Below are 27,219 nucleotides of genomic sequence, written 5' to 3'. Positions count from 1 at the left end.
GATATTTGCGGTGGTTGTGAAGGCAGCATCACTTCGTGCCGAGGACAATGCACCGAGGACTTGGGGTACATCCGAATAGTCCCTCCTATCTCCTTTCCCATCTATTTTTCCTTAACCCCGGAAGTGTTTTTGTGGCGGCCATGATAAGGGACTCTCCGAATTCTCAATAAGCTAAGGAAAGGAGGCTCAATGCTTCCTTTAGAACCTCCCTTAGCATAGGAAACACTGGTGCATCCTTAATCAAAGGAGGAGAGATCATTCTGCCCCACAATTCCTTGCAGCAACAACATTTAAAGAGACCCGCTCATCCGAGCATCCAGGGACACTCAGGATGACTCAGTGGCGATCATGTTAAGTTACCAATGCAATAATGTGCCTTAAACAACTTTAAATAATCTAAAACTAATATCCCAACTATGAATGTTATGTGGATGTTGTCAAATAAACACAGCAAAGTCAATTTTTTGTGCAGCCTACTCTCAGTTTGCATTGGGTATTTATTCACCTGGTAGCCTCTTTTCCTCTGATTTCAATACAAACCTTGTGATATTTGACATCATATCAGCGTTTGGAGGCACCGGGGTAAAGTGTTATAAATGCGCATTTTGTAGTCCATCTTCTTAAATTTGTAGTTTTTCACCACGGAGGGCATCACCAACCTGCACCGCCGTCGCATTATTATTACGTGACGTCATCCACGGGGGTTAAGGTAAAGTAGATAGGAAAGGAGAAAGGAGGGACTATTCAGATGTACCTATGGGGAGACCACCGCGCGCATGCGCAGTTGCAGGAGGTGAGGGACCGCTGCTCCGTTAGCGGACTGATCTGGCTGGGGGAGCGCGGTGCGTGGAGGAAGGCGTCCTGCGCACTGTATGCGCACAGATATCGGCAGCTTCAGATCTCCCCGGCTAATCCTCGAGCTAACCATTATCCCTCCATGCTGTCCAAGAAAGGGAGATAACGTTAATAGCCCCGCACTGCCACCTCAATTAGCCACCGTCCAGGACAGAGAGGAGAAGAAACTGCGTTCTGCGAGAAGAGCTGCCTTCTTTTTTTTTTTTCCTTTTTTTTTTTTTTTTGGGAAGCAACATCATTCCCCTCCCTTTCCCCAAATATTAGGACTACCGCTGATTCGCGTTACTCTCAAGGATGAGGTTACCGAGTAATAGGCAATATGGGATGGAAGGAGACGGGAAGAAGATGGACCAAGCGCCCCCGTTCAGAAACCCTTTTGTGCACGTCTTGAAATTCACCCCTCTGGAGAAGGCAAAGGTAAACAGCACGCAGGCTCATTCTGTCACTCCTCCTTGCGCCGATGTGTTTCAGTTGCCGGGGGAATAGGCGACACTTTAATGCGCCACCGCGGGCTGGGCTGTCACCATCATTTAACTTAACTGTATGGAGTCAGCTGTGCTAAGGTTAGCTAGCCGGCTAACATTAGCTGCATACATGTTGCTTTCTTTCCCCCTCCTCCTCCGCCGTGCTTCTGAAGACCCGGGAGGTGGTGCACAACATCCCTAACCCTAATAATATTTATCTACTGTACACGTCGCCAAGTGTATCTTCTCTCAGTGGAACCCGTTAACAGCCTACCATCATGGGAAACAGTTACTTGAGCATGGCCGTGTGTCCAGGAGGGGCCTAGCTTGTTGCTCTTCGATTTTCATTTACATGCATTACAGCCGTGCTCAGCTTATTAGTCAGTTGTTGTTGCTTTGGCATGGTGGCATGGGGAATTGGCAGAAAGAAAACAAGACATACTGTGCATTTGAACATGGTGCCTTTTTCTGGTTTCGCTCACATTTCCTGCGGCATTGTTGGTTATCAGTGTCAAGCCAGCACGTGTGGAGGTGGAGAAGGGGGATGGAGATCTGACAGGCATGGGCATTTTCCCTCCTCTTCAACTGCAGTGTGTCTTAATATTCTCACCTGATTACGTTAGGCATTTTCAGCGTTAGATGTGCAGCCCAGCTCTCTGTCGTTGCCTTTTAATAATCAGATTTAGAGCTTTCAGCTTCTGCTGGGGAGGAAAAAAGTGTTAATTGCCGCTTCGTCTGTTACGTTTCAGCTTCACTGGACAAAACTATGAAAACATTATCGTCTGGATGCAGCTTGCCACCAAGGCAGAAATGTAAAATGTGATTTGTCACCTGTCACTGTGAGGGAAGCTGATTCCCTGCAAATATTGTAATAAGTGTGTGTGTGTGTGTGTGTGTGTGTGTGTGTGTGTGTGTGTGTGTGTGTGTGTGTGTGTGTGTGTGTTTTACATTAAGTCCAGGATACTCTTCCATATGACAACATCCTACTTACTGTGGTGATTTGTAATGTATAGGCTGTAAAACTAGTGTCCACAAAGAATAATGCATAGAGAATACTATTGTGTTCATGAACAGGGAGGGAATGAGAACAAATGTGAGATATTTTCAGTAACAGAGACGCTGCCACCTGTTTATGAATGTCTGTCATTGTAGGCATGAGAAGGTATCTTGTTACAAATAGTAGCACTGACCTAGGGAGGCTCGAACAACTCTTTTCACAAAGACTATGGGGAAAAGTTAGAATGTCACGTAAATCACATCCGAGTGGACGAACTTGGTTTCACCTGTAAGTGTGACATAACAAAGTAAAGGAAGTTGCCTCTGTGGCTGCAAAACCTAGAGCGCCACCGAAACTCCACTGCTGTGAACGCTTGTTCACCTGACTTAGTTTTGCATCTATTAGATAATTGGTGTTCTGTCATTCTTCATATCTTTACAACTTTGTTTCCTGTGGTACATTGAGAGGTCAAATTCTTCTAGAAATACATTATTGCGAACCTCTGCACAAATTTTAACTCCACATTAAATACTTTCAGGCTATGTTTTAAAGACTCATCTCATATGAACTTTTTTTTTTTTTTCACCACGTGCTGAATTAAAAAGTGGGTCATGAAATCTCCCCAATGGGATGCAACATTAAATTGCTCATTTCAGTATAATATAATGTGTTACTTTCACATCCACTACAACATCATGGGTACTGCACTTGAACTCTTGAAATAAGTCACACTGTTTGCTCATCTGCTGATCAGCCTACACAATCAGGTTTGTGTTGAGACTAATGGAAAAGTCCCCTACATTTATCACCTGAACCTGAGTGATGAGCATCCCAGTGACTTGTGACATACTAATTATCTCGTAACGAAAGCACCCCTCTGCAGACCGGATATATCAGTCTGTAACTAAAGGGTCAGCTCTGTTCATTGCATTGAATGCAGGCTCGTTCATAAAGAAAGTTGATCTTTGCAAAGAACAAGTTGTGATGGCTGAACAACTGTTTCCTGTGTTGAATGCCTCAAGCCTACCTAAAGTTGACCAAGTGTGCAGTGAGCTGGTGACGGAGCAATGAGTGACCGAGACTTAAAAATCCTGACTCACTTAATAAATCCACAGAAGAACCACTGTACCGGAAATTCGTTGGAGTATTTCTGTCATGCAACTTTGTTAGAGCACCAAATGCACCACAGTTTCCTCTATATCAAACTGCACCACTGTGTTTGGAGTGTGTCCTAAAAATGCTGATAATGTGGATGTTTGTCACAGTTGGATCACGGTGCAGTGGAATTATGTCACAGGATCTGATGAATCATATTTCTTTGACATCATCTGCATGACCATGTGTTTGTTTACCTTGGACACAAATGGCACTGTGATGCTCTGTGGGAAGAAGACAAGTCAAAGGAGGCAAAGAGATACAATGTTCTCCTTGTAAACCTTGGATCCTGGAATTCATGCTGATGTTGCTTTGACAAATGCCAACTGCATAACATTGTCGCAGAACACTTGCTCCTCTACATGCCAGCACAACTAAGTCATTGAGCCCAAACACTCTGCAGAAATTGCTTAGAGAAGATTTGAGAAATGTTGCAAAAGAGTTAGAAGTGCTGACATGATCTTTAGACAATTCCAAATCTAAATATGACCTAAGATGAGCTGGAAAACTAGGTTCTTCCATCGAGGCCCTATATCGCAGCTTATGGAAACTATAGGGTCTGTTGCCAACACGTTGATATGTGACACCACAGGTCACCTTAGGAGAACTTGCATAGTTCATTCCTTTGCGGTCAGAACTTATTTAGGCGGCACAAAAGAGACCTTCACATTATTGGCCGGGTGGTTTTAATTTAGTAACATTTTTATGTTGTTTCCTTTCAAAGCTGTAAGATCACATTGTTGGAGGCCACATACACAAGGTGAACCCTGTTGATCATGTGGAAGGCAAAAAAGTCCAGAGAGCTCATAGTAGCATTGAAGTGGGCACTATAAAGTGTTAGAAGTCCTCCAGAGCTCCATCCATGTACATTCTGTTAACCAGGTTTCCAATAGGTGTTTTTGGACTGCACTTTTTCTCGTCATGATAGGGTTCAGATCTTTCATTATTTTCATTTGCAACACCAACATTTACTGGGAAATGACATAACAAGATATAAGACACAGAGACACCGAAAGGGTTATGAAATCCACGAGTTTGTTCGAGATCACACTTGCTTGTCTGTTAAAGCTGCATTATTTTACTTTCTGATTTTTGAAATGTAGATTTTGTTGCGTCTGGGATTACCCAATAGGAAAAGGCAGGTTTCTACTAAGAAGCAGGGTAAGAGGTTTTAGGAATTGTCAAAAGTTCTTGACGCCTCTTAGTGTAAACATATACCAAATGCTTAGCATCCACCCAAGGTTCCTGAAAACAACAGAAACTTCGTATTGTCTGAAGACCCTTTGATGATTGCATAGTGAGCTGAGTGCAGTTGAGCATATTAAATTGCCCAGTTGAAACCAGGTCTGTTTGTAAAAAGTGACATTGGCTTTCATAGACAAAGGCAGACCGTCCTCTTGAGGCTAACTGGAATTTATCTCTTTTCTAATCGAGGGTTTTCGTTACAAGAAGACAGCTGTCCAAAAATAGGTCCGGAGGTAATAAGGTGGATAATTCTGACTAATGGCAACATTAGCCATTTGCCCCAAATCTAGAATCATCTATAGAAGCTTACAAATACTCATTAGTAGGCGACTCTGTAATTCAGTAGCCTGACCCTTTAATCCACATAAAGCTGCTCATGCAGATTTTTCACCCTTGATGAGCTAATGAACTCATTTGCAGAGTTTGTTGATAGAGCCCTGAAGTTGCCACATTATTATTTTGCTTTTGTTGCAGATTTATGTCTTATCATTTAGCATCTCGGTCGTAAAAGAACTTTGTAGTCCAACGGTTGGTGAGGCGTCAAAGGCCAAGCTGCTAATTTTAGTTATCTGGCCAGCTTCGACAAGCCTCATCAACATTCCTGTGTGATTTATTCTATAGATCCAATAAAGATTTAAATCTATGTTGATGTTGCCAGAGCAGCAACAAAACAATATCTTATCCCACACTTTTCAGATCATTATTTCATTTGATGGGCATCAAAGGTGAACTCTCCTTGGTGTTCCCTCAAGAGATCTCGTACATATTCATTCCACAGACGGTTAAAATTAAACCCAGAGTTTAAGCAGTACAGCACCTCCTGGTATAGTGTTGATAGCTAATGTCAGGTTTTGAATCCCGTTGAGCCCTGAGGGTGATTGTGAAGTAAAACCTGAGAATCCGTTTTACCTACTGAATACAGTGCGAAGACAATGAGGCTCTAGAATGAAATATGGAGGCATAAAAACTGCCTTTAGGAAACCGACAAAACATTTTTCTGGGGGGGTAAGGATGAAACACAGAAAGTATTATCATTGATTACACTGGTATATTTGAATGCTTTAACTTTTTATGCAAAGTGGATCCAGTATATATTTTTCACTGGTGCCTGAAGCGTTTTTGTTTTTGCTCTAAATGGGTTGAAATTGTGTTGTTAGTGACTTCTACTGATGATGAATAGCTGAGCAGTTTAGTGTTCTTAATAATAGACTGATTTGTGATTTCTCAGTCTTGTCAACTGGGCGGCACATAACAAAATATTGGTCCAAATTGGACAAGGAAGGACAATTTTAGTTTAGACTGCATGCAAGTGAGTCTGTGACTCTTAATTTATTGTTAATGTCCACAGTCCATAAACGCGGCTTAACTTGGCAATAATTCACCCTTTTCTCTAGCATTTCAAAAACTGTTCTCACAATAGTGAAAATGTTGCACTTCAGTAAGTCACTTCTCTTCAACCTCAGCATCCTCTTTCAGTGTGTCATGGTGAATTAAGCAAATATAACGAGGCTCCGTCTGTGACTGTCTTATAGCCACTGCCTTCAAGAAAGCCAGATCAAAAAAAAAAGTGGTGTACGTGAATTGAAAAGTAATTGGATGATGAAGTGTTTGTGATCTGCAAGTGCTTTCAAAATACATATGCCTGCCGTCTACTTTGAGGTTCATGTAAAAGTCTCACGACAGATGTTTGTATTCACACAAATAGCAATTGATTAGAATCATCTAGGTCACACTTCTCGGCAGTCGTTGGTTCCCTTTCTGGAAAGAAACTGGCTTCACTTCCATTGCTGCTGGCTTCACAGGCCTGCGGTTCTGATAAGACATTGCGGTTTAGTTCCGCTTCATCCTGAGTCATTTTACATTATGTGCTGTCTGTTGAAAGAAGCATTGTAGATCCCAAATTGTATTGTTCTACATTTATGTTTTACGCTGTGTCAAGATTTTTATTCACCAATCTAAGGTTTTAGTGAAATGACTAATTTAGATAACCCCTAGATAACCTTTTGGCTTTTGTGGCATTACTTTAATCCAATGTGGCGTTCTTGCATTGTTTTGCTTTGGGTCTGTATGAATATTTTAACGAGTGCATTATACAGAGAGTCTGAAATACTCAAAAACATGTAATGGTACTCAGATTTTTCTTTATTATTGTCAGTATTTTTTATATTAGTGTTGTCTGGAACTGCATTATAGATATATCTTAAACAATTATTGGATTTTTGTTAAGGGTTCACTATAATGGGACATATTTACGTCTCATAAAAAGAACATGTTTGCTGGAAGAGAACTGAAATATGTAATATGTTTTGTGAGATTTGGTGCTTTCCAAGTTGATTGATTTTTGTTTTGACAGTGCCGAAGTAGAAGTTGCTATCAAGTCTAATATTTACAGAAGATAAGGACTGCTGTTAGGAAGTAATAAAAGTCTTTAAAGTAAACAGCCACCATCGGCTCGAAAAAACAAGTGGGCTTAAACAGGGAGGTAGCAGAAATCCTTAGGAGAAAAACGAGATTCATAAGAAATATCTCAGGCCTTGTCCACACAAGCCAAAATGATCTTTTTTCTCCCCGTAGTGCTTGAAAAGTTTCCCATCCACACGTCATTGGTGCAGGAAATGAAGTACATATGCCAGGCGTACAGGTGGCGTTGTACCTCACAAATGCACCAAAAATCAAGATGGCGCATGATTAAACATCTCCCCAAATTCACCCAAATTGAACCAGCTTCTGCAGTTTGAGCTGGAACATGTACTCTGTCATTGTTGTTAAGTGATGTTGCGGGTATGGACATGAGGTGGGGCGGTGACATCATTGTTTTCAGCAAATGTGCGTCTTTGCCCATCCATTTTCAAATTTCTCCACTCTGGTACCGGTTCTCAAAACAACGCCATTTTCAGGCTCCTAAAACGCCACGCCTTCTAGATGATTGGCCAGACACGATGCAGTTACATGACAGCATTTTCATGCAGACGGGGTCTCAGATGTTTGTAGTATCTGCTGGAGTCACCCTCCCTGTTTGGGGTCATAGTTCTGAGTGTTCAGATTATCACTCATGTTTTCAGTCCTGTCTGTTGTACAACTCTTTTCAGTTGTTGGTTATTTCTCAAGTTTCTTCTTCCTGATTTTGCTGTTGCTTTAGAGGGTTTAATCTGCTATTACTACCATGCCCAGTTGGTTTACCAGTTTCTCTGTACTGCACTAGTTGAACTAATTCCTTCAGTTATGATCCGCTCCATCGCTGATACCACCCATCAATACTTACTGTTCTAGACACTCGGGGTGTGGGTCATAAAGTTTGTCCACCCCGATTTAGACCAGGGTGTCAAACACAAGGCCCATGGCCCAAAACTTATGTTCTGCAAGAGTCTGCAATCTGGCCCAGGAAAAGACCAAGCAAATTGTAAATATTCCAAAGACAACATACTTACAGCTACCTCGTTTCTTGCAATCTAGCCTCAAAGCCATACTGTCAGGGTGAGTTTGTATAAACATGCATAGTGCAACAGTTATATAAGTTGTTTTTGGCTATTTCACTGTATCTTGCACCAGAAGGTATCATTAATATTGGCTTTCTATTGATAGTATAGTAATTTGGGACAGTAATGCAAACATTTTCATCCTGTACACTCTGCTCCACAACAAATATTAACTGTAACATTTAAGGTTTTATGGCACTATTTTACCGGTCCGACCCAGTCCAGGTGAACTTGGTCCTTCTGTGGCTGCTGAACTAAAATGTGTTTGACACCCTTGCTGTAGACCTTGCCATCCATGCAGAGTATGTGATTGATGGTTCCTCCATTCTATTGCCTGAACTGACTACCACTCTCTGTGATGTCTTTAAAATATGCTGCTCTTTCTACTTACTTGCATAATTTATCATATGCTGGCTTTATCAAGGCCCATCAGAACAAAACCAACCCAGCTGTCTTTGGTCAAAATGTGGATGAATGATTTGTTTCTATAAATCTGTGAATGAGATGGGTTGATTTCTTGAAAAAAGAAAATTGTAATTGTCGGATTGAGATATATTGAAATGGTTGGGAAAATATCTTTCTAATTCTGTCTTTTTCCTTTCCTTTCCTTTCCGTTTTTTTTAATTTACAGATTGCATTAATGACAGTCACGCTATTCCCCATCCGTCTACTCATTGCTGCGTTTATGATGTTGCTGGCCTGGCCTTTTGCCTTCCTTGCTTCAGTCGGGCGTTCCGAGACTACCGTCGAACCCCAGTGCCTCTGGAGAAGGTGGGTGCTTCAGTCTGCATATATTTAGATGTGGTTGGCTGTGTAAAAGCGCATTTTGAGTGTGTGGAAGCCCTGGATGAACCGTGAATAATATGAAGCCTTTTTTCCTGGAAATACTGGTACAGCATGTTTGGTATTGACATTCTGCAACTGTAAGTCAAAGAGCAGAGGTAGAGTGCTTGGAGCACTTAACCATGCAATCAACAACTCTGCTTTCAGTATCAATAGAAAGTCACGTGGCTCAAAAGGGCCACTTCCATGTTCAGGTTTTGTTTTGTGTTTATCAAACGACAGCATTGAAGTGAGATTGGTTTACTCTGATTCATGAATTTTCACAATTTCTCCTCAAGCTAACTGCAGTCTCTTAAAATGTTGCAATCAGAATAAGTCTGGATGTTATTTATTTGTTATTTATAATGTCATTATTAAGCTGCACTGCACAGTTCTGGAATGCTTTATTCAACAAATCGCTCCACCTTTTATTTGTTGACCACATCATTTCTGTCTTAAATGCAGTAAACAACACAACATTGTTTTTACCTTCAAAAGACTTCTCTTATTACATTCCCGTTTATAGTCTTTTACACTGAAATTGAGATCTGGTGTGTTACTTCTTCCTAATTATCCAATGCTTCGTACCAAAAAAGTAGGCTAATAGAATGGACACAAGTACAAGGATAAATATACTGTCGAGGACATTGAGTTTCTCTTCTGAGGGAGTGTCTTTGCTGTGGAAAAACTGGGATGCAGAACATTGGCATCTGCCAATAAACACAAAAAGTTAAACAAAGGCAACGGCTGATTAATGAAAATAATATATAAAAATTTGGCGCAATCAGTATGAGCACGCGATTAGCACACTAGGCTGTCAGTGTAAAGAAAAAAAAAGATGTCATCATGTGATCATACATTTCCACAGGGCATTTATTGTCAAACGGTAACGCCCTGCATCTCAAAAGAGGCTTTCCTTCAACTACAACACTTTTGTATAGGAGCGTCTATCAATGCACTCCCCTAGAAACCAAGCTGTGATACTGTGTGATAATGAGTTCATCACTTATACTTTATTCTTTTGTAGCATCGCTAGTCTGTGAGCTCCGAAATCCTTTAGCATGTAGCACGGCTCAGAGTGCCACACCTGATTTTTGTTTTTGCGATGCTCCCCACACCTAATTTGCGGGGAGGGCAGCTCCCGAGTAACGCAACGCAGCTCGAAACGCACAGCAATATTATATGGGAAGCAGAAAATTGACAGATCTTGTGTACATGTGATTTTGACATGCCGACGCATCTGTTGACTTCAGATTATATCGTATCGACAATATTTTGTTTGGAAAATATCAACAAATCAGATCTGCGCACATATCCAACATAGTGCAGCCGTTAAAAAAAAAAAGGTATTTCAGTTTTTGTTCTGACTCACTGATATGATGAGTTTTTAATGTTTGACAAGTGTTCCTCATGTATCCTTTCTCTCTTGTTTTCCAGACTGGTGGACATAATTCTGAAAATCATCATGCGGGTCATGTGGTTTGCGGGAGGTTTCCATTGGATGACTGTGAAAGGCCGAAGGGCACTGTCTACAGAAGCTCCCATCCTCACCCTGGCACCCCATTCGTCTTACTTTGATGCCATTCCAGTCACAATGACAATGTCTTCTATTGTCATGAAGGCTGAGAGCAAGGACATACCTCTCTGGGGAAGTAAGTAAAAGGAACGTTCAACCATTGTGAGATACCATTGTTCTAAGTAACTGATACACACACAGAAGCACACGCACAAAAAAAAGTTTTCATGAGAGCATAACAAAAAGAAAATGATTTGGAATTTTGCAACACTATGATGAACAAGCAGAAACCCTCCTTGCATAACCTCCACTCGGCTGTGGGGCTTAAAAGCTTCAAATTAAATGGCAATAAATACTGGCCACTAAAGACACTTTGCTGTGTCATGTTTGCAGAAGGAGCAGCTTTGGTGTTCCTTTGCAGTCAGTTTTGGTTTGCATTAGTATAAGGATTTGAAGATAGTTCAATAGAAGTAAAAAAGAGAACTCAACATTGTGCTGGTCTTCTGCTATCCGGTATGTTTGTTATCGTAGGAAATTATGTGGCTTATTTTGAGGAGGCACTAGTTTAGAATATCACAGAAAAACAGTACAAATTATGTTAGAGATGGCCACATAATTAGAGTTTCTTCCAGCCGCAAATATTCACTTACACAGACCTCAGGGTTCCTCCAGGAATCGCCTTGCTCCTTACATGTCAACACATTCTCTGCTGTTTAATCATGGTTCTTGTTTTCTTTCACTACCACTGTCAGACCTGAATGCAAAACAGCCATTCGGATGTCTGGCTACAGTTTTTGTCCTAGCACAACCTAAAGCTCCATGCAAAGGTCAGATAGGCCTCACTCATCTGCAGTCAGTACACACACTACTGTAACAGCAGATCCTATTAACTGGCTTGCAAGTTCATTTACCTCTCTAGTTGCCAGCTAAAGCATTGGTTGCCAGCAGGACAGACACTAAAGGGCTCTGTGTTATTTTAGCCTTCCTTTCTCGTCCGAGTCCTTCACTTACTGAGACACTAATTGGCCACATTGTTACCTGCAGGTTGAATGAAACTTTGAACATTTTACATGGTTGTCGCATCAAAGGAGTAGACCCATTTTGGATTAAAGATTTTCATTGGCAGATTAACAAAAAGCTGTCAGTCAAGCATTGGTATAATTTAGAATGGAGACATTGTTAACATTTTTGATTTTATGACTCCAGTATTAGTTTATTTTCCAAGTGCCAGTGTACCTCTCAATAGGAAGCAAGCACCATGGTCAAGCAAGGGGAATACAGAACAAGCATTAAGACCTGATCAGCCACAGTGACGTGTGTAGTGTCTCTCAGGGTTGTAGCTCCAGCTCTAATCCTTTCCTGTGAGCAGACAGCTCATTGTTGGAATGAGTTTCTTCCTCATAGAGCTGAACCCTCTTTCATTTCCCCTGTCTGTGTAAGCGCAACCAAATATTATTTCAGTGCAGTTGAAGGCATAAGAAAATGTTTCTGGCGTTCGACAAAACTCCTACTGCTATTTACCAAAATCCTGTTGACCAGTCATCTCAGTTCCCTTTTCATTGTATTGTACTTCTTATTCATCGTAGCTCTACATAGCTTTACATTTGATTTGACTATTGCAAATATTCCTGAATTATCTTTGAGATAGTGTACCATCTTATTTTACTGTATTATTTGATTATTTTCTATCAAGCAAATAAACTGAAATGACTGTGTTATGAGAAGTAAAATGTTGTGGCTTCACGAGACTGAAGAAACTTGTTAGGTTTCTTCTTGTTAGGTGATGTTTATGTGACAGATGTGCACATGTTCCCTTTGAGTTCCTAATTCATCTCTCAGGTGTGGCTAGTTGTTCTCTGAAATCAGTACTCTCCACAAGCAAAACCATTATCTTCTAATATCCCGTCCAGTGCCACAAAATGAATATACTGATCTATCCATACTGTATGTAAGACGGGCCTTTTCGTTTCTTCTTGAAATGGGTCTGAAAAAGTAAGGTGATCTGAGGCCACATCCACACAAGCCAAAACAATAATTTTTCTCCCTGGGGTTCTCAAAAAAGATTCTGTCCACATGTCATTTTGAACACCGCTCAACACGAGGCTTCAGGGCATGTAGTACATATGCCAGGCCTTTAGGGGCGCTGTGACTCACTAAATACACCAAAAACGCAGAAGACAAAGCACATAGAAATGTAGAATTAGACTCCTGCTCATAGACTTCTATATAACTCTAGTTTTAAAGGTCTATGGCCCCGCTCCTTCTCCAGCAAGCATCAGTAGCTTCTGCAGCTCGACTGGAGCACATAGTCCGTGATTGTTGTGGTTATTAGGTGACATCGCGGACCGCTGTGGGTGGGGTCGTTCTACAGGGGATCATCTTTGCCGTCCACACCTCACAGCCAAGCCGGGGTTTTAGAATTTCACCACTCTGGGACCCGTGTTTAAAAATAACTGTTTTCTGGCTTCTAAAACGCTGCCTCGTGTGGATGATCGGCCAAAAACGGCTCGTTTACGTGAACCAGAGTTCTCGTGTGGACGGCCCCTTGGATTCACGGTCTGGTCTTTCTGAGCTCCCAATGTTGGACTCAGTTCAGCATCACAGCAACATCGGGGCTATAGAAGTGAGATGATCAGGCCAGAAGAGCGACTTGTTTATCGTAGGAGGGGGATGACACGCCATCGAGAGGTGCTCAGTGTTGTTAAGAAGTTGTTCAATGTTTGGGAAAAGAGGCGGGACCGATGCATGAGAACTTGAAATAGATTGTCGTGAAACAAGCGAAGCAGGAGATCTGAAAGAGGAACATGCTGGTAAACGATCATGTTCCAGTGCAAGGGTCTGACTCCCATTAACAGCAGTATCACATGGTAAGAACTGCTGTTTAACTTGTTGTGTTTTTAACATTTTGTATTTTAAGGGAAAAGAAAACACTGCGATCCTTTTTTGCAACATATGCCTTTCAAAGGGTCATCTTGTTTTAATCAGGATCATCTTTTATTCAGCCCAATCTGGTAATAATCAATGGCGTACCAGCTTCTGCATTGTAGCTGACGCTGCTTTTTCACTGTTAGCTGATACTTGATCATTATGGCTTTAGCCACAGTCTTGATTTAAACAGTCGTCTTTCTGATCAATACCCAAAACCATCCAGACATTTGACATTTTTGAAGGTGGTTTAAAATACTTAAATTACATTCAGCAGCCTCTAAAACACTGGAGATTACTTTTTTGCACAGTAACTCATGCAACAATAAACCCGCTGTATAACACTCAGCTGTAATACTGTAGTACTGACAATTCAGCTCTGATGTCTTTGTTTCATATATCATGATGTTAAGATATCTGTCTACCTTTTCTCTTCATCTTTGATTGTAATATATTGATTAGAAGGCCTTGAAACAATTCATCTTCTTATGCTGTATGTTGAAGTTGATTGGTACTGTAAGTGTATACTGTTTAGCCCGAACCAGATCATAGCAGTGTCCTGCCATGTTAGTCTAGGGAATATATCAGGACAACATCACTTTAATACGGCCTTGTTTTGCTGTGGTGTTTTAGCTTGAAGTGTTCTGTTTAAAGACACCATCAAAGTGATGGTTGCCGTAAACGGAAGCTTTGATCTCTCCCCGGTGGAGTATTTCATGAATATTTAATAAATGCTACGATTACAATTAAAGCAATTACACGTATTACATTAAGAGAGAGAAGTCATTTTACTGTTTCTGCGTTAATCTTGCGATTTGTCTGTGCTTCTATTCCAGCTTTGATTAAGTACATCAGACCAGTGTTTGTGTCACGGTCAGATCAGAACTCCAGAAAAAAGACAGTGGAGGAGATCAAACGCAGAGCTCACTCTGGAGGAGAATGGCCTCAGGTCAGTGAACGGAGAGGGAAATCACAGATACACATGGAAAGATAATCATCGTGGTCCAACTACTGAATTCACTGTGGATATCAACAGACTACGTACATTTTTCTTTCTATAACAAATTGGCCAAAGAACAGAAGTCAAACATTTTTGGTACTTGATTAACTTTAACCGCCCACCGTCTTTTTCTTTGATACATGTTTTAATATGAACACAACAGCAGATTTCGGAGAATTGTAAATAACACGACATCATGCGTGTAAATTCAGCTTGCCACGTTAAAACTGGATGTTTAATTCACAGTATATTTGATTTAGGTCACAGTACATTTGATTTCAGATGTGACAGGAAGTCGTGTTGATGTACTGACTCATATTTTTCTCGCACGTCCAGATCATGATCTTTCCAGAGGGAACGTGCACCAACAGATCCTGCCTCATCACGTTTAAGCCAGGTAGCACCTCTGCTTTTCTTTTCCATCGCATACAATGAGTATTTGTTGCCTGACATTCGTTTTAAATTAGTGTACTGGCTTGTCTTGTTTATTTTCCTTATTTGGTGATTTTCAAATTTTGACAACAAATAGTGATAAAGTGGCCACTTTCATTTCTGACTAGTTAATGTTATGTACAGGTATATTGAATTAAACAAAATCTGATCTGTGTTTTTGCTTGTACAGGGGCCTTCATCCCAGCCGTACCAGTTCAGCCTGTGGTCATCCGATATCCAAATAGACTGGTAAGAGTATAAGATTTAAAAAATGTAAGTTAGCAACACAAATGAATGGCACAGTTATTGTGACTAAAGTCAAAAAGAATAAAATATCCATAAATACGGGTACATGATTGATTAGGGGTGAAATACAAGTGCCTGTGGTCCTGCACATTATTTTTTTCAACTGACTTGTATACTCCCTCCATGTTTTATTTTAAGATCAGATTTCACTGACATTATTATTTGAACATGTTTTTCAAACATGTCATGTCCAGTGTAAGCAAATAAAAACTGTTAACATATTAGAGGAGCATGCTGTGCAAAGAAGAAACGTAGCTGCAGTAAAATCATTGGAAGAGCTTGGAACAAAAAAAACACAAAAAGAAAAACCTTGGTGCACTCTGACTTTGGATGCGTTTGTAAGTGCCAGATCGAGTACGTGTGTGTGCATACTATGTATGCCCTGTAGCTTGCTTAGCATATTCCCAGAGTCTGACTCAGAGGATAGATGAATATCTGAAAAACTGACTCGACAGCATTTCAGACTCCTTTTAAGGTCTCCGAGCATAAAGGAAAAATCTATTCAGTTTCCATGCATCTGGTATTATGTGTCATTAATCAAAGCAAGTGGTTTTGCCTGTGTGGGAGATGGTGAGTACAAAGAATTCGCTGCAGCGTGTTGGCTGACAGGTGAAATGGTGAGTTTTATGTATCTCAGGCCCCGTTTACACGACAACGAATATGAGTGTAGCCGCAAAACTTTCTTCACTGTTGAGGGGTCCGTTTACACTGCGACGTTTTTATCCCGGCTCCCAAAGTGGAAAGATTCTTTCACGGTCGCTATTCCCTCCTGCGGAGACTGCCGGAGGCTACGGAGCCTGTTACTGTGCATGCGCACCTCTCCCCCTCCCTCCTGCTCATCCAGTTGTAAACAAACATGGCGGCTGCGTAGTGGTATGACTCGCGGTCTGTATTCTAGTTTTATCGTCCATATCAGTAGTTTTATAGTTGAGACTCACCCCTGATAGCATCCGATGTGTCATCAGTCCATGCGGATGTCTTTTGCTCTCCATTTTCTTCACGTATATAGTATATTCTTCTCTGCACACATTTCTGTGTAGTTTAATTACAAAATCAAGCAACAGCGCCTTCCTGTGGCCCGGCATACTAACTCCATCGTTGTCTCTGTGTCCGCTGCTGCAGTGTAAACACACTCGTTTTTTCTAACAGATTAGGTGTTGTCACATGAAAGGTCATGTAAACGGGGCCTCAGAGAATCAAATTCAAAAGTGTCAAGTCTACAGGAATTTGGCAATTTTTAGATTGTTTAGAGTTATTGAGATGAATCATTCTGTGAAGCACTCAGGCTTTTATATTGCTCTAGTTCAGAGAAGATTGAAATTGTTTTCTTCTTTCTTTCTTTTTTTTTTCCTTTTTTTTTGATTCGGTTTTATTTCATATTGTGTGGCAATGTAACAGATTAACTCTTCATAAATGATGTGGATCTTTTGTGGAGGAAATCATTACTTTTCCCTCTCAAAGTTTCCGCATTTTGCCCCTAAACTCCAAATGGTTAGGAGAGTCTTCGTTTTTCAAGTATATTCATGTTCCCATGACAGCCTAATGATTCAATAGACAGCTACTGGCAGGCCAGAGAGGAGGTTTCAGTTGAAGAAGTCCTTTAGTGCGGTTATAAGAAGAATTCATTGAAGCATGCAAAGCCACTTTCTGCTCGCCTGCCTGGGAATGGAGCTAATCATGCTCTGATTCAGCAGACAAGTCCAAAGCATCGTTCAGGCTTGTTAGAGGAGCCGTAGAAAAACCATCTGCCAAAGAAAATTGTTCAAAGTCCTTTTCAATCCAGCAAACCTCTGTTGTGCAAGGTCATCGCCTACTGTATGTTCTGCAATATCTATTTGAGAAATCACATTTGCAATTGCAGAACTTTATAGTGATGTCAGACAGGACGTTGTGGTTTTGTACATTGCAATCGTGCACTGGTCACTTTGTCTACAATGTTCTGGTAACGTGATCTGTTTTTGGCATTGCTAATTTCAGCAACTGAATATTGGCAGTGTTTTGGGGATGTCCGACTCTTCTCTAAATAAAGTTTGTCAGGGATGTTTATGTTTTTCACAACTTAATGCAACTCTTATTGAAGACAAATTGACGTTATCAGCTTTTGCAGAGTCATCCTCAAACTCTCATACCTCGTTTCGGTTTTAATGTGTCGCTTTCAATGTGCACTATAAAATCTAATTAAGTACTCAGGTTTGTTTTGTCATATCAAGTCTCCAGAAACCATGGGAAGAACGAGAAGAAAGCTTTATTGTCAACATTTTCCACAGTACCTTCATGGTGCAGCAACAAACTGTCAGGTGGTGCTATTTTCTGGGGTTCTGTCTTTAAGAGCAGTGCAGTTTTCTTCATGCTGTTGATAAATCGGACCAATTTAAGGCAGTACCGAAGCATGAACAGGCTAACAAGCCAGAAGAAAACTCATTATAATTCATTGTTTTGGTGAGCAGGAATTTTGTGTTCATGTCGGGGAAGGGGGGGGGGGTTGATGGCTTTACTCAAAACAGATACAGTAAGACTGATAACAGTTTAAATTTAAAAAACATTGCACCAAACAGCGGAATCATGCAGTTTATGCAAGAATATACATTTCTATACTAATGTTCATGGCCCTGTGAATATATATCACTGTGCTTATTTACTATTGTGCAGAGTACCTTTACAAAGTTGTTAACGTGGGCTTTGTGCACAATATGAATGAGAAAATAAATCAGACATGAATCATCTTATTGAAAAATCTTTTAATAAATGCCTACTTTTCCCCATCTTGATTGTGCCTATTTGTTAACTCGAATACAAGAGACAGTTGCTTATTGCTTTTATATAAAAAAAAATACATTGCAGTATCAGTACATGTCAAGTTTCCTAAAATGAAAATAAACCGTTTTAATATCTTGGTTAAAAGTGAGTAAATGATGTTATTTGAGTTGTGGCATTGAAAACAGTTTTCCTGAAGTATCCTGATCACACAATGATCTGATCTTGGTGTGCCAATAAGCTGCACGTCTATGTAGGGCACATTCGCAGTTGGTCTAAAAATGCATCCTGGAAAGATTTTAATTATTTTTATTCTGCTCTGTCTAATAATATCTGGGCTTTTATGTGTTTTTCCAGGACACAATTACATGGACGTGGCAAGGGCCAGGAGCGTAAGTAGAGAGTATTATTTTGTAATATGTTTTATGAATGTGTGTGTGTGTCATTGTTCACTGACAGGGACTGACTAAATGTCTCTATTTTAATTTTGTATTTTTTTTATTATTATTATTATCCAGATTTGAAATCTTGTGGTTGACACTGTGCCAGCTACACAATGAATTTGTGATAGAGGTGAGTGTGAACATTTCCCAACTGTGCTCCCTGTTTGTGATTGCCTGGTGTGTTTTATGCATTAGTATTTTAGATTAATGGACTCTCGTGGCGTATACAAGTACCCTTATGTCAGAGACTCTGTTTACTAATCTATTATCCTCCTCTGCCAGTTCCTTCCCATCTACACGCCCTCAGAGGAGGAGAAAAAGAATCCTGCACTCTTTGCTATAAATGTGAGACGTGTCATGGCAAAGTGAGTTTAATTTGTTATTGCATCAGCGCAGTATTGTTCATTGTGAAAGCGCTATGTCCAGGTTAATCACTAAAGCTAGTTAATGTTTCCTTCATATGGCAAAACAAGTCGGGGAAACTTTGTAGTGAACTTCTATCAGAGGACAAATGTTTCTCTTCTTTGAAAGTTTACCTTGTGTGCCTGTTATTTTTAGTATGTTACCATCTTCCGCTCCCCGTGTTCACTCTTGAGCTGTGGTCATGTTGCACCTGTGTTGTAACACGCTCTTGCACACACTCCAGTTCAGAATGAAAGACTTCCCCCTCTCCAGGCTGACAAAAAAAAAAGAAAGAACTGAGCACATTGTTTTCAACACCAAGGCATCATCTACTACATCTGTCTTTATTTTTTTTATTTAGCCAGGAGAATCACATTGAGATTATTAATCTCTTTTTCAAGTGTGTCCTGGAGAGCAGGGGGGGTCGAGGGTCTTGCTTGAATTGATTTGCACATGCTGACATTCCATCGTTGCCTCCACCATGTTGTGCTTAGGGCCCTGGGTGTGCCCATCACAGACTACTCATTTGAAGACTGCCAGCTGGCCATGGCAGAAGGCCAGCTGAGGCTGCCAGTCGACACCTGTCTGCTGGAGTTTGCCAAGCTCGTCAGGAGACTGGGGTAAGTCACTTCAACTTTCCAGTGCAATGCACACCACAAAGGTAAGTAGGTGAGGGGTACTGCAGTACAACAAGGGAAATACTCGCCCAAAACAGCAGGGACTTAGAGGGGATTGTGTTTTCTGGCAGCGGCATGTTGGGATATGGTTGTCCATTCCCATAAAGGCACCTGGTTGGGCGCATGTAGCAGAAGGTGGGGTCGCTGCACTGGTGACTCGCACTGACTGGTCGAGCGTCTGCTCAGGATGGGATCTAGTTGTAGTCTGGTCTCCAAACACAATAAGTTAAACTGTTTGGCTGGTGGGCAGAGGCAACCAGCAACACCATGTGGATGAGAGAATGAATGTATTGTATCGACTCCCTATGTGGTGAAACTAAGATTTGCCAACAGGAAAGAGAATAAAACTATGCTCATTTTCCCAAATCTCTTCGTTGTTGAACAGAAATGCAGACGAAACTGAAAAATATCCCAACTAACAGAGAAAAATGTGTGAAATGACCTTCACAGGCTGTTGAACTAACTGCCCTCAAACATATTCACACGTATGGCCTATATATAGTCAGTAGTTAACCCGACATGCTTGTTATTGGAGGAATCTGGAGCTACGAATCTCCATGCAGGGTATATGTGCATGCTGTACCAGTCAAACAGCAGGCTTAAAACTCTAAATGTTTTGTTGTAAAGCAGTACACTCACCACCTTAACCTCTATACTGATGTGAGAAAGAAAAAAAAACCTTGTGTAAATGGATTATTTAAAACCACATAGATATAATACAGTCTTGATTTTTTTCTGAATTTACCACTTCAGCAGAAGTAAAAAAAAAAATGTTGTAGAGTCAAAAATGAATACACGGTGCTGTGTCCTTGCTCACTATATCTATTCGATGTTATGGATTAACGGAGATGTTCTTGCTCCCGCAGGCTAAAACCGAAGAACACTGAGAAGGTTTTGCAGGAGTATGGGAACAGAGCCAGGAAGCTGGAGGGACAGAAGCTGGGCTTGGAGGACTTTGCTCACTTTCTGGATGTGCCAGTTTCAGATATGCTACGAGACATGTTTGCTCTTTTTGACGAGGTAAAAACCGCACATTTACTAACACAATGAGTCTGTAGCATCCTGCCTGTCTTGCGTTTCATGTTGTTTCAAATTGCTTTGTGGTTTTCAATGTATGGAAGCACTCTGATATGGTAAAGCAGATATGGTATACCTAACACAATAGAAAGCCACAGGGTACAAGTAATTACCTACCAGTACATTTGCTATAGTTTAGGCCATAATGAACAGAGTGTGTTGCGATTAAAGCTAAGCATGACACTTTGCCTCATAAAAGCAATCACCCATTGGAAATGGAGTAGCCTCACACACATGCCCTGTCTTCATCCTTTTTCCCCCCTGTTGTTTCCCCAGCATGAAGATAACAACATGGATATTAGAGAATACGTGATAGCCTTATCTGTCGTATGCAGACCTGCCAAAACTCTGGGAACAATGAAATTGGCCTTCAAGGTATGTTCTGTTTCAGAGTTCACGCTTATCGGACCATCAGACTGAGCAGCTTTGTGTTTGCTGAGGATCAGCTTGACATTTGCTGCATTATAATACCACGTACTGCACGTTGTCTCGGCTTCGTCAAACAGATTAATAAAGTAGTTTCCGTCTATGAGGAGCATATTGGCATGTTTATACAGCATTTTCATTACTTGTAGTTAGAACAGACAAGCATACTTACACAGTGTTTACCTGATACTTGCTGACAGACTTTCGCTGCAACATACCGGCATGTTTCCACTGTTGTTCCCATTCAAGGCTCATATCATACTTCATTTCCCATACCCTTGTGCCTTGACCGATCTAGCTTGTTCAAATGGTATTTCCTCCCTTTAAACCCATTCTTGCAGTATAGGGGTATATTTACAGTTTACACTGTATTTCCCAAGTACTTGCACTGTATTTTGCATCTAGTTGTGTTATATTTATAGATTCACACTGTTTCTCCTGTACTCATGCTTCTACAATATTGCCATATTGACATGGATTTCTCCCCCCATTCCAATTTATAGCAGACTAGGACATTCTGTATTTTCCTATACCTATGCTTAAAACGTGTACAGTATTTGCACTGTATTATCCGCACACTGACAAGTTGTCCCTCATTCTTGTATACTGGCACATTTACATTGTAATCCTCCCACACCTGTTTCCACAGCATACTGTTCTATTTACACTGTGAACAATGTATGTGATCCTTACAAACCCACAGATAAACCTTTTCTAATGTTAGATCCTTTGTTCAGGTGCAAAAATAGATTTAAAAAACAAGAAAACTGCTCATCTCAGAACTCAAATCATCTCACAAATTCAGATTCTCGTCTAATTTCATGCCCTTTGCCAAAACCCTTCCCTATTTCTTGATGTTTGACATCCACCAGATGTTTGAGGCAGAGGAGGACGGCGCGATCACAGAAATGGAGTTGGCAGTTATACTGAAGACGGCTTTAGGAGTGGCTCACCTCGGTGTGTCACGTCTGTTTACCGCCATCGACGCTGAAGACACAGGGAAGGTCACATTTGGTAAGAAGATCAATGAAACGTCTGTTTAAAAACTTGGGTTTATTTTCTCACTTGGAGCCGCTGAAGCCCGTGGCGTGTATTTCTAACGTTGCCTTTGTCTCTGGCGCCCTCCTGTGGTCTCCACAGACAAGTTCAGGAGCTTTGTGGAGCAGCATCCGGACTTTGCCGAGGATTACTTGTACACAGAAAACGCAGGGCTCCACGGCGCCCCCTGCCACCAACACCAAACGCAGCCGGGCCAGTCGCCTGCGAGCCCACAGGGCACCGCCACCAGCAAAACAGCCAACGGTATCTGTCCCGACTTCAGCCCCGGCGACCACGACGGGGCAAGAGACGGACTCTTGAAGAAACACAACTGAGAACGGTTTTCCAGACGCAGTGACAGAACAGAGACGACTCTCCTGGTGAGAGGACACCGTCGGAGAGACGGGACGCTTAGTAAGGGAGTGCATTTCAGCTACGACACAGAGTCAAGTTTACCTTTCCCTTTTTATTAGTACTGTGTCCATGACATTTTGGAGGTTATTTTCAACTTCTCAACAGTTTATTTTGGTATAAATTCTTCTTTTTTTATTTTTTCATAGCAAGAATCATCAAAATGCCAAACAATGGCTGTTACAGAAACAATGCTGGAATACTTGAAGGGTGAACACATGTAAAAAAAAAAAAAAAAAAAGAGAGAGAAAAATCCTTTGGGCATAATGTTTTTTTGTCTTTTTCCCTCCAGCGTAGTACCGACTGCATGTTTTACCACGCGGGAGGCAGGTCAAAAACGAGCTCTGGATTATGTGGTGAACACATTTTTAGTGACGTCAGTGTTAGATTCTTTGTTTCTTTGTAACTTTGATCCATCTTCTTTTCTTTATTGGGAGCTGCCTTTTGAATTGAAAGTGCAGAATGCATGGACTCACACTATTTTTGAGCTGCACCGAGTATTATTAATGTAAAGAAGGAAGCTCTGGGGGTACCGGTGACAATTGTGGGGCTACTGGAAGATTCAGTAGCCGACATTTGAGGTTACCTCAGGTCGCTGCTAGCCGAGGGTCGCGACTGCTCGTGACCCCGTCAATTGTAAATATACAATGATATATTTTATTTAGCTCAGGGTTCAGTGACGAAAATGAAAAATTTACTCGTATGATGTCATCATTTTTGACGCTCAATGGGTTTATTATGTGCATGTAACACCAGTACACTCTTCTCCATTCATTTGTCATTCGCATCATCTTCTCATTCTTTCTTACTCCTGGTCGCCCCCACCCCCACCCCCACCCGCACCCTCCCATTTTCATTGAAACGAAACAACGTGGACCAAAAATGCATCGGGTAATTTACATCACGCATCTTGTTTGTACTGTTCTTTTTTCAATCGGGTGGTGTGATGGCTTTAACGGGGAATCAGTCACAGTGCATGACCACTGAAAGCACATTCGGTCTGTTGGCTCTTTCAAAGGCGAGGTCATACTACTTCCCTTTATGCGCTACACTGTTAAAACTTCTTAATCATTCCTGTCCTGTTCATAGTGGATCATGTCTCACTCTTTGGAGATCCCTTCTTTTTCTGGATTTCTTTTCCCCACACAGATGCAGTTTGTCATCAAACTTACATATGAGGTTGTACTTCAACGCTGCGTTTCCAATCGTGTTTCAAAACGGAGCCAAGAACCTTAAATCACATTTAAGAACCATTCTGCAGCTGGTACATCTGCAGTAATATTTAAACTTATTTCAGAGGTTTTTCTTTCAGTAGTTCTTGATTAGTTTTATCTGTCTGCAGAAGAAGGTTTGACCTCTTTTGTTTATAATTGAAATGGATTATTTAACATTTTAATCTGAAACGATCCAATAGACTAGGATACTGTCCTGAGCGGTTATTAAGTTATAACTTTTTAAAGCCTTGTTTTACTCCGAATCTCTTCTGGATATTTTGCGCCTTGAAGTCCAATTCTAATTCATGCAACATTTTCTGGAACTACAATCAGCAGACACATTTTGATGTGCTGACAATAATGTCCCCGTGGAGTTTCCGATAACACAATGCTCACTTCAATCATTCGCCAACAATCGTTTGGCCGTCTTCACTATTCTATTATTATTATTATTATTATTATTTCTCTGTCCAGAAACACACAGCAAAGTAAAAGCAGCTTCTCTAAATTGCTGCACCTCATTTCTTGTCTCATTACCATGAAAGGGAATACAGATTAAAAACGGCACGTTAGGATCAGTCAGTTGAATTATTTGAAATGTAATCAGACCAAAATTTATCGCATTGTTTTTTTTTTTGTTTTTTTTTCTCCCCTCTTCATTTCACCTTCCCGTCTCCTTCATCGCCGCCTGCACTGTGTCTGTATCCCCATTCTGGCTTTTCAGTGAAGCAATATCTCGCGTCTCTTCAGCCTTCTCAAGATGTATGCTTTCGAAGAGTTCCGATATGTATTTTGAATATTCCAAATGCAGGACATTTTGAGAATTTTTGATATACGTATATGAATGATCTTTATTTTCACTGCCATGACAAAGATCTGTGATCTTCTCTCTCTTCTGCAGATTGTATTGATGATGAAAAATGAGCCACATTTTTTTTTTCTTTTGTATAATATTGCAGTTTTTTTGTGCTGTATTCCTCCTACACAGTGTAAAGTTTTAATATTATTATTCTTATTCTTATTATTAATATTATTATTATTATTATTATCATCGCTGGGTTGACTGCTTCGAGACAAAAATGCAGATTTCATATGGAAACCGATAGCCTTGAATCTATAGAATTTTTATGCTTAGAAAAAAAAATGAAAAAGAGAATGTATAGACAATCTTGTCACAATCCGGAGCTCCTCTAAGCGCTGAACTCCAGTGGACAAATTTTTCCTAAGAAGTCGTGTTTTTCAAACGTACGCTTGCTTTCTATCCCCCCCCACCCCCCCACCCCCCGAACCTTTTCTTTCCTTTTCGTCTCGCTTTCCTCGTAGCCGTGCAGGTTGAACTCGGTAAAGTGCGAGTATGTCCGCGCGGCGGGCCTCGAGGTGAGGCGCCACCACATGACGGGCCGCGTCACGCAAACAGCTCCAGACTGCACACGTGCTCTCACGTTCTTTTAGTATTCTTCCCTATTTCTCCTAAACTTGTATTTAAGCTTGTACTTTACTTTTTTTTTTTTTTTTTTTTTTTTTTTTTTTAAGAAATCACATTGCTTTTAAGCATAATAAGTTAGTAGGTTGCAATATTGTAGCTGGATTTCCCTAAAGGAATAGCCTTTGCTTTTAGGTATTTGCTACAATAACAGGAGCACAGAGGAAACCGGGGGTCATGTGAGAAAGCCGACCGCCTCCCCCCCTCTTCTAAATCTATTTTGACCAACTATTCTGCTTCGTCTCAGGATTGTGGACGCTTCGGAGCCGGAAGATAAACGTGTAAACTCACAGGACTCCACATCAGAGAGTTGAGATTTAAATGCACCGTGAAATTCAATATAATGTAGTCCTTCGTAATGTGATCTCAGCCCCTGATTGTCTGCGTGTGAGGAAAGCCGTAGTGTTTTTGTACATAGAGGGGCGACCTGATGTATTGAGCCACACTCAACCCCTCGTACAGACGTTAGTCCAATCTGAACTTTTCTACACTGTGTGTTCAGTATTTACTTTGTGAGAATACTGGGTCCATTTCTATCCACACTTTAATTTCAAATACCTCAGTGGAGGTGCATTGAGTTGTTTTTTGTTGTTTTTTTCTACTTGTTATCAATCTGAGAAAAAGTAAACCTGCAAGAGAAACTTGTATTTATGCTACTGCTGCCTGCTCATCACTTCGTCTCGCACTGAGCCTAAGACGAAAGACTTGTGTACTCTGACAGAGCGATATTGTCTTTCTGATGGCTTATTGCATGTGGACCAAGGAATGGAAGTCTTTTCTTTTCTCTGTAGCTCTACGTCCTGTCTTTTTTCTATACTGAACAGGTTTTATTTTGATAATGCATTTTGATGACAGAGTCATTACTGCAAGCTACTTTGAATTTGTTGGGGACTGCTACGTTATACCTTGTTAATGTGACTCTTGGATGGAATTAAAGAAGAAACATTAACGCACAGATTCTGCTGTTCCAGTGGTAATTGGTGTGTCGTAATGTTGAAAGTTTGAATGTATGTGACACTGTTTTTTTTTTGTTTTTTTATCCATACAGTCATTGTGTATTAGTTCCCCGCAATAATGCACAAGACAAAGTGTCACTCTATTGCAGGGCTAATGCAGAGGTGAGCACTTTCATACTTGCCATCACAGGCCGACCATACATGTATAACATGGAAACTCAACCCAGGAAGGCCCCTTTTTTTTTTTTTTTCTGAGACGAACAAACTGCAAGTCACTTTACATCTATAGGTCATTAGACTTGACATATACGTGGGTGTTAACGCACTAATACTGATTGATGGTCATTAGATTCCATATGATAGAAATCTTATATCCAAACACTGTGTTTAGTTAGGGTCTCATTTCATGAGCTCTTTGCACAGTGATGGGGCTCCAGCTGGAATCATGATTGACGATTAATGTCGAAACAATCGGCAACTGTTCAGGTGAGGATGGAAAGTGAATGAGCGTTTAGATCCAGGGCGTCCAGATGATGGACGAACACAAAGAAATCCCAGCTTCACCAGGTGAGTAGGAATTAAAGTGAATGTGTCTGTCTATATGAATGAAAAGCCTTCGACTCTGCAGTCTGTAGGAATGTCATTTTCAGAAATGGAACAGCATGATCTCATGCTTGCTGCTTTTCAAGGGTATAACAGATATAGACTATTAATCATTCGACAGAACAAAAATGTATTTCCATGAGTTTTTGTCTCCGCCAACACAGAAACAGCTTTTGCTTTTTTTCTTTATTTGTAGTTCCACTCATTTGAATTCTGTAAAGTTATACCTCAGTTATAGAAGTTATGCTTTATAAATGTAAATTGATCTCAACGTCTGTTAGAATTTATATCTTTTATAATGTGACAAACACCCGGAAGTCGGGCGTTCAACTAGTCGACTCTCAATTTAAATTTGGTGAGTATGTTTTATCCCGAATTACCAAGTTTTGAATGCCCGCAATAACAATTTATTGCGGGTACTGATCTTAGGAAGGTCAAGCAGTATATTCTACAGTAGTATAGATAACATTCGTAGGAGTGTTTGTATTATTGACAAAGCCAATTTTTTTTTTTTTTTTTTTTTTTAAATCTTTAGTGTATCA

General features: G+C 40.7%; 1 protein-coding gene across 2 annotated transcripts; it reads left to right on the top strand.

Moving 5' to 3' along the window:
• The first annotated feature begins 795 nt into the window (after positions 1–795).
• Positions 796–22,643, top strand: LOC308114846 (lysophosphatidylcholine acyltransferase 1). Of its 2 annotated transcripts, XM_080472061.1 has the most exons (14): positions 796–1,272; positions 8,824–8,963; positions 10,452–10,666; positions 14,292–14,404; positions 14,792–14,852; positions 15,078–15,136; positions 18,305–18,339; positions 18,466–18,520; positions 18,673–18,755; positions 19,287–19,412; positions 20,336–20,489; positions 20,823–20,921; positions 21,845–21,986; positions 22,113–22,643. In XM_080472061.1, the coding sequence occupies exons 1-14, from the start codon at positions 1,150–1,152 to the stop codon at positions 22,343–22,345; spliced, it is 1,638 nt and encodes a 545-aa protein (XP_080328187.1). In that variant the 5' UTR covers positions 796–1,149; the 3' UTR covers positions 22,346–22,643. The 2 variants fall into 2 exon arrangements, with proteins under 2 accessions (XP_080328187.1, XP_080328188.1); XM_080472062.1 differs by lacking the exon at positions 8,824–8,963 and having other exon boundaries at positions 855–1,272.
• The last annotated feature ends 4,576 nt before the right edge of the window (positions 22,644–27,219 follow it).

Source organism: Lipophrys pholis (genome assembly GCF_963383615.2).
Source record: "Lipophrys pholis genome assembly, chromosome: 9".
NCBI lineage: Eukaryota > Metazoa > Chordata > Actinopteri > Blenniiformes > Blenniidae > Lipophrys > Lipophrys pholis.
Note: the sequence above shows the minus strand (reverse complement) of the source record. Positions and strands in the feature narration are given on the sequence as shown.

Bases quoted from the DNA above. Each gene is read 5' to 3' on its own strand.
- LOC308114846 (XM_080472061.1), top strand. From the start codon at position 1,150: ATGAGGTTACCGAGTAATAGGCAATATGGGATGGAAGGAGACGGGAAG. The intron at 14,405-14,791 runs GTCAGTGAACGG...TCGCACGTCCAG, and splicing joins CTGGAGGAGAATGGCCTCAG to ATCATGATCTTTCCAGAGGG. The intron at 18,340-18,465 runs GTAAGTAGAGAG...ATTATTATCCAG, and splicing joins ACGTGGCAAGGGCCAGGAGC to ATTTGAAATCTTGTGGTTGA.